The sequence below is a fragment of the Neodiprion lecontei genome, chromosome 1 (genome assembly GCF_021901455.1).
Source record: "Neodiprion lecontei isolate iyNeoLeco1 chromosome 1, iyNeoLeco1.1, whole genome shotgun sequence".
Classification (NCBI taxonomy): Eukaryota; Metazoa; Arthropoda; class Insecta; order Hymenoptera; family Diprionidae; genus Neodiprion; species Neodiprion lecontei.
Window position 1 is genome coordinate 6312356 of NC_060260.1, and position 24060 is coordinate 6336415.

Below are 24060 nucleotides of genomic sequence, written 5' to 3' on the forward strand. Positions count from 1 at the left end.
TTCGCTGCGAACAACATCGTTAGCGCGCGTTGAATGATTTACTACCGTGGAAGATTTGAGAAAAAAAAAAGGAAGAAAAAAATAATTTTTTTAGCAAACACACACACACACATATATACACAGATATACCGTGAAACGGCCGCGTCTCCGTTTTCTGATTGACACTCTCTGCAACTCTCGAATGCGTGTCCTTGATTTCGGCAGAAGATTGAATTGGATATGCGCGGAAGAAAAAGAAAAACAAAGAAGAAAAAGAAGGGGAAAAAAAGCGATAAGATTTCGAGATAACAGTCCTACTTACAAAGAGTATCTGATTGATTTACTTGCAACGATTGTAATCGCGGGTAGAGTCTTGGTTAATTTTGAATTCCAATTAATATCGTACTGAAAAACATTTGGAAAAAACTCTTGAGATAATCTCGAATATCGCATACAATCAGTTGTAGCAATTCGGTATTTTCAAAATGATACTTTATTTCCGATACACGACGTTGTCGCGTTCAGTTTATACCACCAACAGACAAACTCTGTGCACGGCGAATGGATATATCGTCGATTTTCCGCAACTTCCGGAGAGTGCAGCACCGCAGAGAGGAAGTCACGACCCTGTGTATCGGGCATTCCATGTCAAATCGACCGATGATTTTCCCTAAAAAAAATTTTGATTCGTTTCACGATTTTTTATACGATTCTCCGAGCTCGCAAAAGCGCTGTTAAATATTTTGCAAATTTTTTTCTCCAACCATTAACTTTTTATCATTATTCGAACCCATCTGAGAGAATCGGCCTTTTTTAAAAATCTCGGTAAATATCCAAAAATATAATTTTTCATTCCAATCATTTTAACATCCGTCCTACGATGAAACGATTTTCTTAATCTCTTTTTTTCTTAGCACTTTAAACATTTTGAACAAACAAGATCCCATGTTTCAACGTTTCGAAAATTCTCGAAAAATTCTGTGTTCTTGCGTCGAAAGATTCCGACTTGAACACACGAGTTTTGTTCATTTATTGAGAATTTTTGAAACGTTGAAACATGGTATTGCGTTTGTTGGAAATGTTTAAACTGCGGGTGTAAAAATGATCGTAATGAAAAATAAGATTTCTTTAGAATTTTTGTAAACTTTCAGACAAGTCCGAATAATCATGAAGAATTAACGGTTGTAGGGAAAAAATATTTAAAAAATTGAAGAGTGCGTTTTTTGAGATCGGCAAACTGTATTAAAAAATCGTGAAGCGAATCAAAATTGTGAGTAAAATCATCGGTTGATTTCACATGGAAAGCCCCATATACATATGTATACGTATACAATAGACTCCGTCCCTACCACCGCAATATTTTCTTCTTTCTTTCTCTCTCTTTCTTTTTTTTTTTTTGAATAAATTATAGCAATCGATATTGCATCGCGTGCAAACCGTTCACCTTCACCTCGAATCGCTGTAGGCATGTAACAAATGTCAGATGTAACACATTGAATGTCGTCACGTTAATACCCATGTATGTAACATGCATACACCAACTGTGCGCCGAAGAGTAAATAGTCCCAAAGTTAAATTTCCCACAAAATAAATTTCATAAAAAACAGGACTCGGATAAATACGTATGGACTTGAAAAACTAGAAATCATGAAAAACAGAAACTATATTTTCTGACTCCAAACATATATACCTTATATACAAAAACCAAATAAGGAATGCAAATGATGAAAATAAAAAGTACGTATCGACACATTAATCCGGGTCCTAGTAAAAAAACAGACAGGGATGAAAAATGGACGAAACCAACAAAAGGATTCGCTGATGCAGGTATAATATTATATTTCGGTTATTTCCGTGCCTGTACGATATCCGCGAATGTTCGGCCGTTGCAGAATCGCGGATCTTTTTTCAAGGACTGTACGCGATGCAGCCCTGCAGGAGTCACGGTTTCGAGTGGCCGTGCGATTACCCGAGTGCAGTATGAAGTATGCGATTACACGAAATTGAGAGAGTACGAAATAGTGCGGGGGTGCGGCAATTCCGAGCCTGGTGCTCCGCTGCACCTTGGCAGTGAGTGTAAGCAATACCTGCACACCGTGGAACTTGGAGACAGCAAACGTCACCAGAGCCGAGCTCTATCGACTTGCTGGCAATTTGTTTTATCAGTAGGGTAACGTGAAACTTATTGCACGGAACGGAACGGCGTGAATTCGCAAATAGAGAGAGAGAGAGAGAGAGGGAGGGAGAGGGAGGAAGAAGCCGTCGCTCTGCGCGTGTATTACGTAACTTCTGATGAAAAGAAGTTTGCTCAAGAGAGTGGAAAACGCTTCGCGTTACGATCTTCGCCTGCGCTGCGTATTAGATTCTAACTCGAGAAAGAGGAAAAAGGAGGAGAAGGAAATCTTCGCCAACATTCCAAAAACATACTCAACTCCATTACGCTCCTGCAACCGGCGCACGAGCCGTGCATCCGCCTCAAGATTCCTCAAAGTCACTTAAGCTAAGCCTGTCTTACGTATTCTACTTAAATTCTACGCGCGATCTTGTAACTCGATCGCTTTTTTCCTGCACTATACGAACGGTGTGCAATATTGATTTTGTTTTTTAACGATTTTCCAGAGACACGTATACCGCGTATTGAATAATTGTCATGGTATACGAAACAGGGTTAAAATTTTTTGGCAAATCGATTGCAGCTATTTATTTTATAAAATTATTTTCACTTGCGAGGAAAAAGAGGCAAAAAAGAAAAAAACTACTCCTGAAACGTGTTCAAAATATCTCGAAATCGTCCAAAAAGTGTTTCTTCAATCAAATAAAGACATTTTGTGTCAATATTTTCGTATTATTGTTTTGTTATAATACCTGCATTACCTATATTTTATACATCGATGTAAAAATTACGTAAATATACGTTTGTAAGAATAAAGTTTAAATTGTCCGAAAGCGCGTACAGTCGAAATTTCATTTATATGTACATTGTTCAAGTTTTCACGAAACGTACAGAATTTTCTGACATTTTTTTGCAGATGTTAAGGTAATTTACTCGGTTTAAATTCGGGTAAGCGTGTGGATCAAATTTTTAAAGAAATTCTCCGGGGTACATCCGGTTTTCATTTGGCCCCGACAACTTTCGCAGGGAAGCCAGTTTTTATTTCTTCCACAAGTTTCTTCCAAGCAGGCGATATTGTACTCGCTCATGCCTCACGTACGCCTCGTAGATACAGCTGTACTCTGGCTTTAGAATTGCTCCGCGTGGTTGTGTGTTGGATTTTATTTCTTCGACTATTGAATTTTCCTCTCAACTGAAATTCAACGTTGCACGCGTTTGACGCAAGACTATATCGGTCTTGTTATTTTTATCGTTTCTTATTCGTCAAATTTCACACATCAAGATGCACCGATTTTCCATCGATTTTAATAATTCGAAATCTTGTTTCCTCTCCCCTTTAAAACTCCGGAAGAAATTAATTTGCGATTTTTCACCTTGGCATCCCCTGAAAAGTTTGTTCAGGTTAAAACAAAGATTCTGTCGAAAGATGAGCGTCGTTTCACGTTATACGTTTTTTACATTTCTTTGAACATATGAAGCGTCGGCAATAACAAAAAAAAAAAAATTTCATTCCTTGCAGCAATCATATCAGTCTACGTCACAAAGAAGACCCAGACTTGTAATATCAAGTCTCCAGTTGATGTTTGAGAAGTGGATCCGACCACTTTTTCATTATCAATTCAATCTCATAACACAGTTATGATTTAATATGAAATTATAATTTACGAAAATAAGATTCCCGGATGATACATCCTTGTGTTATGGATCGCGATCTTTCGGTTGAATATGAATGTCGGTAAAGACATAATAATTGAAATGCTACGACGTGTTTCTACAGGAATTCAAAAAATTGCGAAAAATAAATTGACCGCGATCTTCCACGTAAGATAGAACCTTAATTTTTTCACAGAATCTTTCTTTCAACCTTAAAAATTTTTCAAAGATGTCCCACGGTGAAAAATTGTAAATAATTTTTTTCTGAAACGCCCTAGTTTACGTACTCAGCATCGATACCCGCTCCCAAAAATTCGTCCTAAAAACAGAATAAAATATCTTTCTTCCTACCGCGACGTTCCAATTATACTACAATAACAATCATTTTCACTTCCTCGTAATTAGTCTCTTCAAAAATTTTCCAACCTTTCACCAGGGTGTAAAAATTGAATACTTTACCCTAAAGTAAAACATTATAAACACGTATATTTATACAATAAAAGCAGCAGATCGCGAATGCGGCAACCGCGAATCGTAATTCCTTTCCATGCAACTAGGTTTCCGGGCGGATGAGGTCCTCCCCCTCCCTCCTCCTCCACCTCCTCTTCCTCATCCTTCGTCTCCCTTCCGCCCCCGTTTCTCGGTAAGGATGTTAAGTTGGGATTCAGGATACACGAACGAACGTCGGTTTAACGCCACCCGATACGCCGCTTCGTGGCGGCTCTCCCGGTTTTATGTACACACCTAGCCGAAGAGCGTGATGTAATTCGAGGGTGGCAAGGGGATGAAGGGGAAGGAGGGGGGGGCGGTAAAGAATCTCCAGGGGAATTTCTAAACGAAAGCATAACGTAACTTTTACAACTTGGAATAAAATTTAAGCTTCATCCTACCTGGTCTGCTATCCCCGTCATAATACCTACGTGCATGCATTCTGCAGAGCATGAGGGAAGAACCTTTTTCTTTCACGCTGCATATAATGTGCAAGGTATTTTTATCACACGAACACACCCAAGATTTACCTAGGAATTCGCTGCTTCTTAAGTTTTCGAAATTTTCAAGTATTTTGCTCAATCGGGGAAAAATTGTTCGTCAACAACTGGATAATACAACGGCGAGTAAAAGAGGGACGGAAAAGAATCTTTATAAAAATTGAAATCCATGCGTCAACTGGAATTATACATTTATATTCTATCTGTTGAAAGGAACAATTGTCGTCCACGTTTTCTTTTACATCCGCTATTTGCGAGAACAACGATTTTTTTTTTCTTTTTAGAAAATAGATTCTCATTATCGCACAATTATACATACTCAGTGATCGAATCGCCCATTTCACTGAAAACCTGACCAGTTCTATACGGCGAATGAAATCGATACAGCGAAACAAGTTTAAGTAATCTAAATCACGCCCGCGAAAATGCACGTAATTTCTTTTATCCATGGGTAGAAAGAACCGGGAAAGAAGTTGGAAAACAAAAATCGGTAACTATTTGCGAAGTAACAAATTGGCGAATCGCGAGATTGATTTCGTCAAGTGTAATAATCTTGCCGATATTCGGAGAAGAATAATGATTGTGACACTATTCGAGAGTAATTTGTTAAACGACCGGACACAAAGGATGGATAAATGGATTGAAGGGTGCTTTAAACACCGTTGAAATTACGGCGGTAAACGACCCTTGTTCGCGTTGCCGTAATATATTGATTTCGAAAAGCGTCCACACCTCTCGGATGGAATATTATCGCCTCATACCTTGTGTATAAGGGGAATGCCGTGCAAATTCGACCAACGTCCGACCCTCGTCATTTCTGATTTTGTTTAAAGAAATCACTGCAACCGTCCCGACTCTGAAACGGTACCCTAAATTTGTTCAGATTTTTTGTGCAACTGCTCAATTATTTATAAATATTTAAAGTGATTTTGAAAGGGACATTTTTTAAAACTCTCAACAAATTGTCAAAAACTTTATTTTCTCACGTGTCTCTTTGGCACATTTAACTTTGTTTTTTCATCAACTTCGTAACGAAACCGGTTTACAAATGTTCAAAGTAAAAAACAAAAGTTTTACGAATTTTAAAAAAGGTTCTTTTCAAAATCACTTTAAACGTTTACACATAACTGAGCAGTTGAGTGAAAAATCTGAAAAAATTCAGGGCACCGTTTCAGATTTGGTACAATTGGAAAAAATCTTTTGAACACAATGAAAAATGATAGGATTCAGACGTTGGTTGGGTTCGCATGGAATTCTCCATAAATATTTCCATACCCTTTGTATAAATATTATATGTATAATTGTATACGTACGTAACGTAACGACGAAACAAATTCAGATAACCGCTGACGCGCAAAATTTTCCTCCAAACGATGAAAACAGTTATTGGCATTTGACGGTTTGGTATATGTAATTTATTTTGCGGTCATCGTCGAAAATTCCCATTTGACACAGAGGATTACTAGCTACCTGTACCAAGATAGGAAGTGAGGGAAGGAAAATTTCATGATCGAAATACGATCGAGCACCGCTTCGTCGGTCTTTGTTCATCAACGGCATTAGAGAGAGAATCTTAAAAACCAACAAAACGAACGGATTAACGTACAAGAAGTCGTCTAACCCTCAAAATCAACGACTCGATGCGGTTCGGCGCAACGTCGAAAATAACAACATGCACCACCGAAATCCGGGTTAGCGAGAGAAAGAAAAACAGGAAACATTAGCTGACAGAGTCTGACACGCATCCGGAAACAGGTGTAACCAAAGTCTGGAAGCAAATCTGAGCTGCTCGTAGAGAGAAATCCGTGCCAACAAAATAATTCAACTCATTCCGCGTCGCTGTGTTGCAGTTTCTAGGCCAGCCGGCACGTTAAGGTTGTTACACACGTTATGTTAGACGTATTTGGTTATGGAAATGCAGGCAAAGTTTTGACGTCGCGATGGAAAGAAAAAAAAAGATATATATATATATATATATACATACACACGTATACGCAAATTTTTTGTAGAAAAAAAAACACCACTCAGGTTTGTCCTAATTTTTATACCGTATGTCAAACGAAATGAAAATAGTTTACCTTTGAAATACTTTTTTTTATTATATATCGTATCGTACAGGATATATGTAGGAGGAAATCCGCCCCAGTATAATTCAATCGTTCGTATATGTGATGCAATAAAAACGGAAGAGGAGGTAAAAGTTAAAATAGGTGATATTTTCTTGCGATCCGATCCGAGCGATAATGTTACCAAGGATTCGTCGGCGACACGGAATATGGATTAGAAATAATATATTCCGAGTCAATTTGAAATTTGGCCGTAGATATATGGATCGGCATGGCATTTCGTTCCGATGACGAAGTATATTAGTATTCTGAATAATTTCCAGAACGGACGTCGTAGTTTTCGCTCGAAAAAAAAAAAAAAAAAAAAAAAAAAAAATGAGCGGAGAGAAGGTCAATCAAGACTTGGCAAATTTTGCTGGGATAGTTATTTGCCTGCAAACATTCCTACGGAAATATACCGAGAGATAAATCTTTGGCCAAACTGCATAATCCCTGCAGCAACAACTAATAATTACTAAAAATAATCGATTCTTTTTCCTCACAATCGATTTTTGTTTTTACTCCAATGAACGACGCGATGCAATATCAATTTATGTGATTAAAGTTTCAATTATTATCATTGTTTTACTTACCGAGTACCTGTTATTACATTACGTACTGAAATTTACGAAACTTTGGTTTCATATTTTTACCTACAATTTTTACCGATTCAATCGAGTCGTGTCCGATTATTTCTTTGTACACGATTGATCGATGCATCGATCATTTTCAACTCAGTGGGCATGGGTAGCAAATCAAGCCGAGTGTCGGAGATGACCGAACGATTCGAACGTTATACCTTATCCTGTGGAAGACTGCTGGTAGCGTTCCTGCGATTCACCCTCTCCCTTCATCGAACCCTCGTTACTTCAATTAACGCTCGTTACAATTTCGTTAACAGTAGACGAGCAGACTGCTGCGACGCCGAGGTGCGAATGACAGTTACAAATTACCGCATACACGGTGGATCCAGCGGCCGCAGTCGCATGCGGAAAAGCCGCGAATTACGATTCTTCCGTTCCATATCCTGTCCGTTATTACAATTTTCATGCCGCAGGTCTGCGATATTGTTAATTATTCGCCTTAGTCATATTTACGGTAGCCGCATCGCGTGCAGGGCGTTTCCTATGATTGTTTATAACGTAAGATTAGCTATGTAAACTCTATCCGTATATAATATCGATGAAGAAGAAAAAATTATATTCGAAATGTAAATGCAATCGACAATGGGTACATAATATGATCGAGAAAATGATTGAAAAAGTTTATAACTGTTCGGAGCGTTGATTATTGTCAAATAATTAATATGTTCGCTATTTACGGATCGGTTGATTAATTAATTATTGATGGATTTTGAACCGATTCAACGATATTAATTAATTAACGAATTAATCGAGGAGTGAGACACGCGTGCGAGGAATATAATTCCGTGAAATCCAATCCAAGTGTATACGTGCGGAAGTTGAGTGGATGTCTAAGGTACGAGACATGGAAATAATGAAAGATAAAGGTACGACACGTTTTTACCTCAAGACGCGCGTGTTTCGCCTTTCACTCGTGAAGTTCGATGGTATAATGGATATACGTACCCACTTATTTTCTTATATTACGAACAGTTCTGTGGGAAGAGACGCGGGTGTTACGTTAACGTCGGTAGAAGAAAGAGAAGGGAAAAGAAAAGGAAAAGGAGATGAAGAGAGAAAAAAAAAAAAAAAACCTGGCAAAAGATGAACGAGAAAAAGAAGAGGATGTATCAATTTGTATACCTGCATGGTAGAAAAATGAAGGTATTACCAAGGATTGAAATTGAGCCAAACTTTCCACGACATAATAATTTTGTCGCGTTGATTCGTTCTGCCATCGACAAATTGATTGTTGTTCTATCGAAAATAGGAAGAGGAGGAAAAAAAAAAAAATTAAAAATTACTAACGTTATTGCTGTACGCAACATTGCGTTAAGCGCAGTTACGACTCGAATAAAATTCTGAGACAAAATTTAACAATTCAGAAATAGACTCGAGACTTAGTTTTAGAAAAAAACGATGGAGGATGTGGGAGAAATTCTTGAATCAAAAAATGTAAAACAATATGCAATCTCTGAGACTTGTGTCGTAATGTTTGTTCAATCATTCTTCATTTTACTTGCACGAACATTCCTGATTCAAGCACGCTGAGCTTAAAATTATACGTTAAAATTTGTTCCGTAATCAACTGGATCCCGTGTCAGTGACTAGGACAATGAGAAAAATATTCTTCCGTTCGCTTGTTCATAAGTTTATAGGTACCGTTAAATAATAGGGTAATAATATCCAGAGCTGATATAAGTGAACAGGCAAGTAAACCCGTCGAATTCAGGGTAATTACAAAGTAGCTTCGGTATGTTAAATGCATACGGTGTGTAAACAATACACATATACATATATAAATATATTTATACGTATAAAAAAATAGAAGCGGACGAAAGCGTAAGCGGAACAAGTGAAACCTGTGGATTCTAGCCTGTAAGACGTTCTTCCTCGTGTCGTGCGGTAACTACAAATGCATGTACCTGTGTACGAGATGTAAATTATGTATATAATACACGCACAATACACATGCACGTGGCATACGCATAATAATAATAATGACAACAACATCAACCGCCTGTAACCTTAATTAGATAAGATAATTAAAATATTATTGCACCGCAATGCTTTCACCCGAAGCGTTCGCACTTTTGCAGACCAATTACAGATCGATATATATTATATATTACAGTAAGCAAACGCGTGTATTATTATTGCTGCGAATCGATTAGGTTTGAAAATTTCTGCACGTTCTTCCGGAATGACGGTAAAATTTATTTATCTTCTTTCAAATCCAAGCATAAGTTATACAATCAAGTGAAAAATAAAGGTGGCAAAAGAAGGATTCAAAAAGCGCAACTGACGCTGATCTTGTTTATTTGTAAATCAATTTTTTGAGAAGTTCCTGCTGTCGAAAAGATGAAAAAGAAATCTCTTCAAAACAATGACCATCGACTAAAATGAGATAGAAATTATTAGAAAAAACGTTTAACGAAAAAGTTTATACTGTAATACGTTCAATTCTATGAAAACAAATAAATAAAAAAATAAGTGAAAAAATCGGGGCCAACTCGTAAGTATTTTTCTTTCCTTTACGCTCAACGATGCAGAACTGTCATTAATCATCACGATATCGCGTATAATGTACACTTATACGCAATAGAAGTAATCGTGCGTTGACAGAAGCGTCCATCATCCGCATATTTATACATGCATTTGAAATAACTGCCTGTATTACGTATTGTACTGTATAAATACAAGGAAGTGGTTCTCTGATAAGAGCGGAGATAAATTGTCAATGATGCTGATGGTGATGATGATAATAATAACAATGACGACATGCCAACAGGTACAATAAGAAGCAATCGATTCGCTTTACGACGAACCTCGCGTTAAACTAATGACACATCTGCTTCGTTAATTCTGAGAAAAGAGACTAAGTAATTAAACAAGTAAATAAAGGTTAAAATAACGAAGCCAATGTAATTGCGACGCAATTAAAGCAGGTCGTTTATTACATGGATCAGAATAAAATTGAGAGGAATTTTTATTCAAAATTAGTATCAGAGCACAAATTCCGATTGCTATCGTTTCATTTCACCATGCAGGTTACATATCGCAATATAAATTCGCAGAAACTAACCACCGGCAATTATTTATTTTTATTTTCGAAGTACGGTGTAGAATGTACAAAAAAGATCATCTTTCGTCGAGTTTCTAATTTTTTCGACCACTGGTCTGATTTTTACTGCTCCGAAAAATTCGAAAATCCAACTTTCGTACGAATAGCCCCGATAACAAATTCTTTGCTAACAAATGATAATTTTCTCAAACAAGAATGGAAGCGGGCAAGCTTCTGGTTTAGAAGCTAGAGGTGAAAACAAGTGGTTGAAAAGTGAAAAAAAAATCGAATTGAATATAAATTTACATTACATTTGTTTTTACTTTATTTCTTTAGTTTTTTTTTTTCATACATTCGTATGCGTACATAGATAAATATACGTGTGCGTGTGTGTGTGTGTGTGTATCGAAGATCGAGAAAGGAGATCTAGAACCCGAGCGTTGCATTCCGTAATGCCGCACCCGCAATTTACTCAACGATTATTTATGCCCAGGATGAGTTTCGAGATATTTTCGAATTGGATGTGTCAGGTATAATAAATAATCGTGTAACGGAATCCCCGACACAAGCGATTATTATCAACGTTACATTATCATATGGCAGAAGGCATTAAAATCGAACGAAATTTAAATTCATGGGCGGATGATCTTGGATCGTAAGGTTATGCAACGATAACATTAAGGCCTGATTCTCGGACTGTTCTTTCCGTTCCGATGTCGTGATTGGAATTTAAATTGGCGTCGAAATTTCGTCAGTAAAAGAAAAAAAAAAAAAGGAAAAAAAAATGACATCTCGTTATTTTTATTTCTTCTTATCACTACCGGTTATATTATAATTTTAACGAAAAATTTGAGATCTATTCGGCATGCTGAAATACGGAATCATTTGGCAAAGTTATTAAAACGAGATCGTAATACGCGGCACGTTCATCGATTACGTAACCAAACAAGAATCTCGATTACTTTCCATTCGGTGGGACGTTTCGAGTTTAAATGAAATCCGCGAGCATGTTTCTATAATATACGAGAATTCGGGATAAAGCCGGGGGCGAAATTCTTACAATCCGAACCATCTCGTTCACCTAATTTATAGACCGCTTAGCCTGCCAACCGAGCTATGCAGATGTCATTTATTACGATTACGAGGTGACGAAACGTCTTTTAAACAAATAATGTCACCGCAATCGGACGACGTTTCGTCCCTGACTCAATTTAAACTATTTCTTCTCATTGTGTAAGTAATATCTTTTTCTTTTTTTTTTTTTTTTCCTCTCTCCCAAATAATATACTCTCCATTCATACTTCGATACTTGTTGTCAGGTGTACATGAATTAACTTTATCAATCCGAATAATTAGTCGATTATAATTAATTCAAAGAGGCGCATTAAAGTGCATTCGTAAACTCTGTATTACGTGTACGCGAATCATAATGTTACCGCAAAATGTAGCTAATAATTAGGCTGAAATTATTAACGTTATCGTAACGAAACATCAGGAGAAAAAATCGTCATTGCGTAATTTTAAAATAACTTTTAAGGATTTGGTTTTTCAAAATAAGAATATATCTTTTTTGTTATCATGGTTTACTAAATTTTGGACATCGCTAAAGGTGCGGAGTAAATATTTTTCCTAAACCTGCATGGTAAAATATTACAGTAACGTTACTAACTCCATCTTCATGGTTCATAAACCTAAATTCCCAGCGCGTACGATATAACAAATAAAGCACACGCATACATGCGATATCTTTTCACACGTTGTTAAATAAAAAATAAAAAATAAAAAATCATTTCCTCTTTCCAGCGTTAAATTCTTCGACTAGAATAATTCGATATGCCTCTACAATGATAAGCATCTTAAAGACACGGAAATGTTCTGTACGTAAACGATTCTATCTGCGGTATAATGCATTCTCAAAGTTTTTTAACCCGTTTCTTTTTTTTTTTTTTTTTTTTTTTTTATCGAAGAATGGTATCCGTCGTTTCTTCGCCGTCGGGATAGAAAACGAGAATGAGAGAGAGAAAAAAAAAAATTATGGCGTCGTTTCAACGACGACGCAAACGTTGTAACGGTGTCGCTTAGAACTTGGTAAAGATAATTTACATCCGTTATACGGGAATAATTCAGTCGATGGTGCAAAGAGCGGATGGAATTGTTCTACAAGGAAAGTCGCGGAAGAAAGAGAAAATAGATATAGACTTTCTTTAACTTTGTCTTTTTGTTTTTTTTTTTTTACTATTGTTATTTATATATTTTTTTGTACTTTTCTACGAATACGCTCAAAAAATCACCCGACAAATTGAAAACCATTCCATGTTTTTACCGATCGGAGGGGGAAAGAGAGGAATAAGAAAACATTCTTCAATGGAATTTGAAATAAGTTGTTTTTTTTTCCCCCAATAAATGTGCAATAAATTGGTTGAAAACCTTAAAATAAAAAAAAAAATCGACGTTGTCGGGCATTTTGGCCAAGTTCGAGTGAACAGAAGGCAGATTTTGAAATACATCCCACGCTGATATCGTAATCCGTACGTTTGGCAAAAACGGAAGTCGTCATGCATGCAGAGCGAAAAAAGCGGCGAGAGCATTGCCAAGATCAAACACAATGAATGAACTTCTCTGCGAAACGACCTTTGCCCATTGTTAAATATAATATGATACAACTGCAATAAGGAGAAAGTCTATTCGGCATTGCCGGCGTATTTTGTACTCGCGGTGTATTAAAAGCGTTGCATATTACGAAACAAACGGGGAGAGTGTGGTGGATTAGTTCGACACAAAAATTGACGATGCGGCGGACAACAAATCGAGAGCATCGGGAGCGGGGAAAAGTAGCTTTTTCATCATTAACGAATGCCGAAAGTATAACGCCAGGGAATTCAACTTGAGAATGCGGTGTACAATTTCTTATAATAGGGGTCAAGAAGTAAAGTTTGACCATTTTCTAAAAAGTTTGAAGTTAATTAATTAGTCCGAAAAACAAAAAGAAAACAAAAATTCGATCTCCCGCGAAAGAAATTTTTTCGCATCGTTGTACGGAATATTTGGCGAAATATTTTTCATTTGTTCCGAAAATAAAAAGAAATTAAAACGCTCTCGGTATAATAAAAATTGTAAAAGAACGTGTGTTCTTTTTGTTATTTTCAATAAACTGATTCCGATGTCGGAAAACCGTAGTATATAATTAAGTTAATTTGCAATAAACGACAAGAGGCGAATTGAAAATGTTGCATAATTGAGGAGATCAGAGAAGTGCGATCGCATTCAACAAAGTGAGGATACTAGTCGCGGAAAAGGTGGTCTGTCCCCGTGAACGAGGATAGGGATGATACCGCGAACCGAGACACAACTGCGGATAGAGCCATGCTAATAGAGTCGCCGCGGTTCTCCTCCCCGGCAGCCGGTAATTATCCCCGAAGCGTGTGAGTGTACCGAGAGACAGTTTACGACAAGCTGAGAGAGGCGACTACTCTGGCTGGCTGCTCGTTGAAACGGCAAGAACTGCAAGACCGAAGGTGCATAAGAGGTGCGGAGAGCGAAACTCTACTCCTTTCAACCAGGTGCCGTAGCTCCGACATCCACATCCACATCCACATACACATCTACATCCACATCCACATCCACATCCACATCCACATCCACATCCACATCCACATCCACATCCACAGCCACAGCCACGACTCGACCTGGCTACAGTCACAAATAATACCGACACCGTCAGAATTTGTCAGACAAAGTGGAGAAGGAGGAGGAAGAGGAGGTGGTTTGTGATATTCCGCGAAGCCACTAATTAAACTCTCTTCCATGTCACTGCGGACTCTCTTATTTTCCCCTAAATACAGAGAAAAAAAATTTCATTTATCGTTACGGTTGGTACGAAAATTCCGCTCAATTCGATATATTATATAATATATTATTGATGAAATAACAAGAAACTAACGACTGTTTAGTGTTTAGTCTAATTAAACTTGTCAATAATACATTTTACGGTTACCGTAACACTGAATTCGTTTCTTTAGTTTGCCACATTTATCCAATAAAACAAGACCGTGACATGAATTATTTATTGTTCCAGAGATGGAAGAAAATATAGTAGAAATGGATGTACTAGAATTTCTCGTTACAGGTACAAGACTCTAGTCATTTAGTATCCACAATTAGACATTCTGGTTTTTCTGTTACGGTGAAAAAGTAAAAACGGTCGAATACCGTGTATAGTAACCACAATTATATGAAAAATTCCACTCGTTGTAGAATTGAAAAAAAAAGGATAATAATGCATTATGTATATACGTATGTATATGAAAAATAATAGTAATAATAACAACAACAACGAAGATAAAGAAAGGAGAAGAAAGAAGAAGAAAGGAAAAGCACACGGCTCGTACGACCTGCGTATAAAACGTACGGTATATAACCTCCTGTAATTGCTTGTGCAACGGTTTGAAAATTATAAACACGCCTACACCAAAGTATCACATGTCTCAACGCTTTACGCTTCAAATCTCACGTTGGATTCTCTTTTACGCCGCAGCTACGCGGTATGTATAAAGAGTGTTGTTACAATCCAGCTCACTTTTATGCTTGTACCTACTTCTCACACGTCTCGTTTTACCTTATTTTACATTCAGGCGAAGGTCGTCGTCGTCGTCGTCGCCATTTTCGCGTCCTATCGAAAACGCGTACAATTCAATCCCGTTTCTATCCTATAACCGATTAATCAACCTCGGTTAAAATTAATGTTTTCTGTTAGTTTACCGTTATTTTAGAAATTTAGCAGATCGGAGTTGCTAACGTTTAACGTAGCGAAATATTGAAAAGTAGATCATCGACGGAGTTCGGTTTCGAAAGAATCTGAACATGCGCTCTTTACTTATTTAAAAAATATTAAATACATAATCAATCGATTTCAGACAATTATCCTTTAGTTGCGAAATGATGATTTCTTTCTAAAATTGAATCGTTACTAATAACGTTACGAACTTCGATTTCCAAAGATTCTAATTGCGTTGTAACAATTTCCTACTTCTTACATCGGGGTTTGATAATTCAAACTTAATATTTTATCAACAATAATTTTTCCAACTATTGTTAAAACGTAAAACAAATCATAATAATACAATTTTTCCTCTCACCTGCAAAACTGCTACTAATTGAATGAAAAATGATGTCAAACTGACTACCATCGACACTTCGATTCTCAACTCCTCGATTATACAAAAATCTACGCAATGCCAAAGATCAGAAAATTATACTACAAAACTCCACGTAAGATTTCATCTCAAGTGTCGTACCAAATATCATTTCTTTTTTGCTCCAAGTCTGGATAAAAAAAAAAAAAAAAAATTCTCCCATCAAGAAGCCGGATATAAAAATTCGTGTACCTTACATTAAATTCTGCATTTTGTACGTTATTAGTTCGACGTATATGCGCAATATTGGAGGAAGCAATCACCGCCCCGTAAAGCACAGAGAGGTGAAGTCTGACGAACGTTTTATATCTAACATCAGGTAACGTCGTGTAATAATAATAATAATAATGATAATGATAATGATAACAACCGCAACGACATATAATATAAAATTGCGGCGCGGTGTATAAGCTCAACGTCCGATGCAAACTCGGTCCCCTTTGCGATAAAATAACGTGATTGAAATTGATAATTTATTCCCTCTCTCGTCTCAAAGACCGTAAGCTTTAAGATGAAAATATATTTCCCAGATTAAACGGTTGAACCGCCGTTTTGATCAGCTGTTATAATTTCGATAATAATTACTTTTAATACAGGTGCACAATCGTCGAGGAAGATCGTTTTTCTTTTCTTTACCTTTCGCAAGCGAAAATTAAATTTCTTGATAAATAACCCCGGTCAACACGTATTTTGAGTATTTGGATGTGAAATGTTGCTTTCTTCTACGTAATTGATAAATGAAAAAATAGTTTCATCAGATAAAGTTTGTTTGTTTGTTTGTTTGTTTGTTTTTTTTTTTTTTTTCTTTTTATTATTTTTCGTTCTTTTTCGTCGACCTGTGCAATGAAAATTAATTTTTCCGGCTGACGAAGTTATCGCGTTCGCTGAGGGAGGGGGACGAGAAGAGAACGGAGGTTCCGAGGCGAGATCCATCCCCGTTTATTTGCTGGCCGCATAAAAAAAAAGTGAAAAAGGTGTACAAGTCGAACCAGCGGCATACAGAAGCGACGACACATTGATTCCCCCACGTTACCGTCGCCTGCGAGAAGGCAAAAGCCAAAGACAACTTTTGCTCCAGGTAGTAGTGGTGAGACGGCGTCTCCCTTCGTATCGCCTTTCCTCGTCGAGACCTTCTTTGAACAGTTTGCCCGAGCCGAAAGTTGTAGTTCGCTTTGCTTCGCGGTCCGAGTAATTGTACGATAATCGATGATCCAGGGAGTGCGTTTTTCACATCTAACAATCAGGATGCCACGTTCGTCGAACCGCAGGATCGTAATAACCGCTCTTCTCGTCGCCGCGGGTGAGTCGAAAAATTCTGTGCTCGTATTTTTTCAGAAATAAAAAAGCAAACTCGCGTATATTTTGTAATTTTTCTTTTTACTTTGAATCTGGTCAAAGAATGAAGAGAAAAAAAAAAAAAAGAGAGAGAGAGAGAAAAATTTGAATAAACAAATTGCTTTTACAATAACGTTCACGTTAGTTAATCACTGTAGGATTAAAATAATTCATTGAACAAGGTTTCTGTGTACAGTTGGTAAAATATAAATAAGTTAATACAGGTATATAAAATCGTTGGTACGATTACAATTTCATTGTAATTCAATGAAAAATTTATAATGTTTTACCGAGATTGGCAGCATCGTGTTCTTATAACGGTAGTGGCGAATAAATTTCATTATGCGACTCGAAACGTTTGTAGAGATGATAAATCAGTGATGGAAATCAACGGTCACAGCCAGCGCATTTATTATTTCAAGAGAATTACGACCGCGCTCAAGTATCTGCGGAAATTTTTTATTTACAATAAGTATCAAGGACAGGTAGACGATTTAGTTTCGTATAAAAATGGATTTCTAATCCGGCTTTATATTTATATACCATTTGGCATGATTGTGCAAGATTTCAGCAATTGTATTATTTAATCAACGATGTGGAAATAAAAATATACCACACTATAGTGGACTTGTTATTCGAAAATATTTCATCGATAATAATAATAATTATTATTATTGCTATTATTATTATTATTATTATTATCGAAGACGTTGGATTCCGTAAATTTGGTATTCGGATAGGCGTTTCAAAACACTGGTCTACAGTCTTATTATTATATAACTTTTCGTAAAATCTTCGATCTTTATACTCGTGCGGTATTTGTACGATTTTATCTGTTGTTAAATAACAACGTATTTTCCTTTGTTTAATAATGTATGAAAAAAAAATAAAAAAATAAAAAATTTGCATAAGAGTAAAACCAAACGACAAATGAAAAATACTATTCTATATATCCTTATTAGTTATGTCTAGTACAGCGAATGAAAATAAATATTTGAGTACGAGTTTGATGAAAATTGAATTCAAAGAACCGTAAAGAAGATTGCGACCGAAATTCTGCGATCTCATTTTTACGCCGGGCTGGAGAGAATTGAACGAAATTGAGAACAAGGAAATCTTTACTCACCCGGCGCCAATCTCGTAAAATCGACACCGATGAAATTTGTCGACGATTCCAATCTTTCACATATATTATACCATAATAATACCGTACCTAGTTTGTATGTAATAAAGTAATTAACTTGAAGTATAGAAGGTGAAAAAAAATGAATAAATAATAAAAAAAAAATGTAAGAAAAAATAAAAAGCGTATCACATCGACGAGAAATTTTATCGAGTCGTTGATCAACGGATGAGACGAAACAAAGAAAATAAGACGAGACGATGAAAGAATAATGATTTCTGCGGAAGCTTGCGGTGATAAAAATGACAATTTTTAGATAAAAGAGGCAGGGAATTATAATACAGGCGTATTTTGAGATGAGGATCGCGGACCGAGAAGACAACACCAGGGGAAATCAAGCATCCGCGGTGATTTTATTTGCATAAAGTGATGGAACTTGCGGGTATATATCACGTTTGACCGACAGATGTTCTGCATATAAACTATCACGTCTGACTATGCGAATATAATCGTACGTATAATTTCGCTTGTGCATCGGATAAGTCGAGCTTTGCCGTAAATGATATTCCAACTTGTTTCGCCGATGTGCAGATTTTGTTTCCGTCGAGGTTTTTTCCACGATCGAAAAATCTACCGTAAAAAGTAGAGGTAAAAAAAAAAAAAGAAAAAAAAACAACGATACTAATCGTGTGACGCGTCCGGATTTCCAGAAATTTGAATTTAAAAATGCAAAAACTATTCACTATTTTATACTCATCTCAGAAATTATGAAACGCATCCGACGGATCTTGATTAACTTGTACTTGAAATCACTTCAATTTTTTTCTGTAAGATATCTTTTCTTTTTTCAGTCACCGGATACATTTTTCAATTCTACTTTCCACACCAAAGATCGTAGGAAACGAATGATATATTTTCCGCTGGAATCGAATTGAGAATGCATCCAATAGACGTATAGTGCATCCTTTTCTATGCACAGGGTTATTGGACTTCCGATTGATACGTTGACGCGTCTCGACGATCGGAACAAATTTTATTAAAGTTGTGGGGAAAAAAAAAAAAAAAATAAAAATATCAACAGAAACGGAAATGAAAGATTATAAACAAAAAAATCCCTAGTAAATAACATTAAAAAAATTGAAGTTCTTTGCTGTAAACTTACATAACGAATTCAGAATTCAGCCAAATTTTAAGATCCTCTCAGGTGTACACTGAGAAAAATTTCATTCGTTAGAGTAACTAAAAAACTGTTCGAATATTGTTGGAATTACGAAAAACGAGGTGCGCGTAACCATTTTGCGCTATTGTCGATACTTTTTTGGTAATTGCAACGCAAAATCAGATCATGAGGTTTACTCTATTTTTGTTAGTTAAACAAGGCTTTAACGTTAATTTATCGTTGCACAAGCATTAAATTTTCGCAACAGTTGCAAGAAAATATATTAATAGAAAACAAATTTTCATTTCGTACCTAGAATTATATTTTTCGATTGTGGCAAAAAAATGAAAATAGTCAAGGACCGAGCGGTAACCGGAACTAAAAATAATCCGATAGAATAATAAAAATATCTTGAAATAAACGTGAATAATAAAATATCACAAAAATCATAATAATTTTTTCTTTTTCTTTTTCGTTGTCGATGTCAAACACACGAAAGAGAAAAGGCGAAAGTAGAGCGGGAAAAAAGAAATCACAATCGAACGATCAATCAATTTAACAGAAATATAATATACTCGAAGATGAGAAAATTTAGGTAGAGAGTAAAAAGGCGCGTGCGGCACAAAGCCGGAAACGTTTGTTCGGCGATGATCCTCGCACCCTTCCGGGCACGGTAATCGCGTTTCACCCGGTTTTCCGTTATTCTATCGCAACGCTTTCCTCGATGCAGCGTTTCAGAGTTCCCTGGCTTTCGAGCGTATCCTCTTTTTATTTCCGCCCCTTTCCTCTCACCGATTTACCACCGACGTACGGAATTCCAGCCACGTAGGTGGAAACGTAGAGTTTCGCGAAAAGAGTGGATAAGCATGCGTGTATATACACACACGCCTTGAGATAGGTTGCACCTACGATACGTCCGCCACATATTATACTTGATCACCATAAAAATATTTCCATCACTTCGTAAGCGAACAAATTCCATCATCTCATAGAGGGTGTACGAATATATATATATATATATATATATATATATATATGTACACGTGTACGTACGTTACACACATGGCCTTATTACGTGTGTGTTTCATTGTTTATCTCCGTACCGTATGGAGTTGTAGCTTTCCTAGTCGGTTACTGAAATATCGAATACCTATAACGAAACCCCATAAAGTCTGTCGGACGATCGAGATGAACGTTTCGAAACAGCATAACAACAGCCAATGGAAATGTATGTGTGTGAAATTGTGTTTCGTGCGTCGTATATGTTTATTATTATAGGATGTTTCGGGAAAAAACATTTTACGATTATCCACCGTCGCATTTCCCTAAAAAGTTTGTTTAGGTTAAAGGAAAGATTCTGTGAAAAGACGAGCGTTCTACGTTATGTGGAAGATCGCGATCAGTTGATTTTTAACTTTTAAACATTTTATTAAATTCGTGATGAAATACGTTGTAGCATTTCGATTATTATTTCTTTACTGACATTTGTGTTCAACCCAAAGATCGCGATCCATAACGCAACGATGTATCACCCGGGAATCTTATTCTCCTAAATTAAAAGTTCATACTGGATTACAAATACTTTATTGAGATTGAATTAATAATGAAAAAGTCGTCAGACACACTTCTCAAATATCAACCGGAGACTTGATATTACAAGTCTGGGTCTTCTCAGTGACGTAAATTGATATTATGATTGATGTAACCGACAAAATAAAAATTCATTCACAATTCTTCGTAAAGTAAAAAAAAAAAAAAAAAAATGTAATTAGGTGAAAAATCGTTAATTATTTTTTTCTGAAACACCCTAATAAATGATATACATGCATTTTGTCATTGTATAGACTTGAGATACTAGAATTACTCATCGTATTCTCGCTGTCTGTTATATTGTATAATTTATTTTATAAAATTAACATGTTTGGATTCAAAAATTGTTTCATTAATCCTAACCCAAATCGATTTTACCCAAGTTGTTCTTTTCGCTCAATCGAAGAATTGGATAAAAGTTTAAGTTCCAACGACTTGCAGATAATCCATTAACGCAACAAGAATGAGCTGTGATTTATTGAATTAGACATACGTCGTTCTTTTTTTTTACTATCATCGTTACCATTATTATTTTATATAAAAAAAAAAAAAGAAAAGAAAGTAGATTAGAAGGGTTTCTCAAAAATTGTACTCGATACATCCTTAAAAGCGGAACGAAGCACAAGATGATAAAACGTACCGAGCCTGATATGCGGAGTGTGTGTGAGGAAGAAAAAAAAAAAATAATCTGCAGAGTCGTTAATTACACAGCATTTTGGTTAACGAACCGAAAAGATCAGATGCAGTACCAAGTAGAGACGTGCATCGTGCGCTCGTTTCGCAGGCTGCATATTATGCAAATTTAAATGTGAAAATAAATTGTGGGATTCCAGTTTTTCTCATCAAACTATTTATTTATTTATTTCTTTTCAGTTCAGCAACTTTATTTTTCAATCGTTTCAGTTACTTTTCGCTCTTTCTTTCTTTCGCTTGTATCTTTTCTTTCTTTCTTCATCTCTTCCGTTAATTTCACTTTGCACCACGTGTGCGTACGTAAATAATAAAGGGAGAAAGAAGAAAATATCACAGAGAGAGGTGGAAAAAATAAATAAATAAAAATTCAAATGACGAGGATAGCTTCCGGAGCAGCATCATTACCACTGTAATCTCGTCGCGTTAAACGTGAGGTATATTTTTAATTGGTGGTAATTCGACGAACTCGTGTGTATAATATACATATATATATATATATATAAATTATACACGTGCGAACGTTTAGTAGATATGTACACATATTTGTCTCAATTAAAAATTCGCCGTACATATATAGAGAAAAACAAATTCCAAGTGATACATAGGTAAATATATTAAGTGTATTACACACACACATATATATCTGATATAATACAAATATAATACAATGAAAAGTAGAAATATGTACTACCTTTGTTATTATCTTCAAATGTTTCTGTATACGTTGTATATTTTTATGTGAATATTTATCATACACAGGTATTGTAGAAGAAATTTTAAATATTGTAAAATTAAGAAAAATAATAACACTTGTCGATAAATCGACGCGCACATTTGAAAACGACGAATTGATACAAAGATGATACTTTCCTTTCGACATTTGAAGCAACGATTATTACATACATACAATGCGGACCGATAGCATGTAACAGCCGCGTGCAAAATGTACACCGTATAAATTGGCAAATACGAATTTACGTCACGCAATGAACGGCGTTGCAATATCGTTTTCATCTCGTTATCTGTAACGCGTGACAATAACGCGTTTGAAAATCGTTGGGGATTATAATGAAAACCCTCGGGGGGTAAAAGATTGGATCAATTTTGATAGTTGCGTCGTGCTGCGGTATAACATTCGTCGGTAGCTATTACAAAATATCATATACACCTGCGCCTAATCTACCAATGCGCGTATATAATACTCGCGAAATATGATAAATAGGTATAAAAATGTGACAGACAATCGTAGAAACCTGCGATGTCGAATGAAAATAAAAATGTAAAAACGGTAAAAGAAAAAATAAATAAAATAAATAAATAAACGGGAAATTCACTGCGCGAAACGAGTCGCGCGTGAGAATTATTCTGCATTGCTGTTTTTTCTCTCAGCACTATCGAGTTTGCCGGAAAATGCTTTCTTCGCGAAAGGTGCAGAGGAAGGAAAAGAATGAAAAGAAAAAACTATGCTGACTCGAAAAAATGCTCGGTGTACCATCTCGATTTATCTATACATACATATTATATATATATATGAATACATTTTCCTACGCACTCTACGATATTTTCCACCGATTCGTCGGCGTAACGTTTTACACAGCAACTTTTTGTAAAAATCGACTGATGGGAATTGCGAAATTTCTTCCGTTTTTTTTTTCTTTTTCTATCTTTTTTTGCCGCGTGAAATTACGAATATTAAATACAACTTACTTAACTAAGACGAATAATTACAACCGCATCGTTCGTTTCTCGCTTTTGAACAGGTGACGAAAATTATACGATTTTTATACATCCTTTCAAACGATAAAACGTCATAATTATCAAATGACACGCGAGGCGATGATGATTAGTGTAAATTACACCTTTCACGATTATCATGATTGCGACAACAGAGCCTCAAGTTCATTAAACAGCGCGGTTAAGATAATGTGAATAAAAAAAAAAAAAAAAAAAAAAAAACAGAAATCTGCAAGCAATTATTAATCTCGATATATTGTCTCTGAATTGCACAGCGAATTCGATTTATAGATACCATAATATATAATATAATATATATATATATATATAGACATAAAATCTGGTTAAAAAATTAACAATTTTCTAAAGAAACAGCAGCTTAAAACGTTATACGTAGAATTGTTTCTCGTTAATTTATAGATGCGGGAGATTTTTATTCCCTGAATATTATCCCGAAAATCTCGACTTTCAGTGATATTAATATAACGAATAGGGTTTTTTTCCTCACTATTTTTATTATTTTTTTTTTCTTCTTTTTTTCATTCAAATACCTCACTATATCAAAATCAAACATTGCCACGACGAATTCGTTTGACGTTGCATCCGGGGCTACAAAATTAAATGGAAATACCCGTGTCATCTATCTACTGGGCAGAAATATCTGCGGGGTAATATAAACCGATCGTTTCTTTCGTATTATATACATAA

The 24060-nt window shown here is 35.9% G+C and overlaps 2 protein-coding genes across 3 annotated transcripts in view; one reads left to right on the forward strand and one right to left on the reverse strand.

Moving 5' to 3' along the window:
- Nucleotides 1-24060, reverse strand: part of LOC107218542 (RING finger protein 17) — a 101060-nt gene that overhangs the window by 50412 nt on the left and 26588 nt on the right. The window lies entirely within an intron of this gene.
- The window catches only part of LOC107218547, a 30873-nt gene continuing 23617 nt past the window's right edge, over nt 16805-24060 (forward strand). The window contains exon 1 of the mRNA XM_015656455.2: nt 16805-17018. Coding sequence (XP_015511941.2) covers nt 16925-17018 — 94 coding nt within the window. The 5' untranslated portion in view covers nt 16805-16924. The remainder of the gene's footprint in view (nt 17019-24060) is intronic.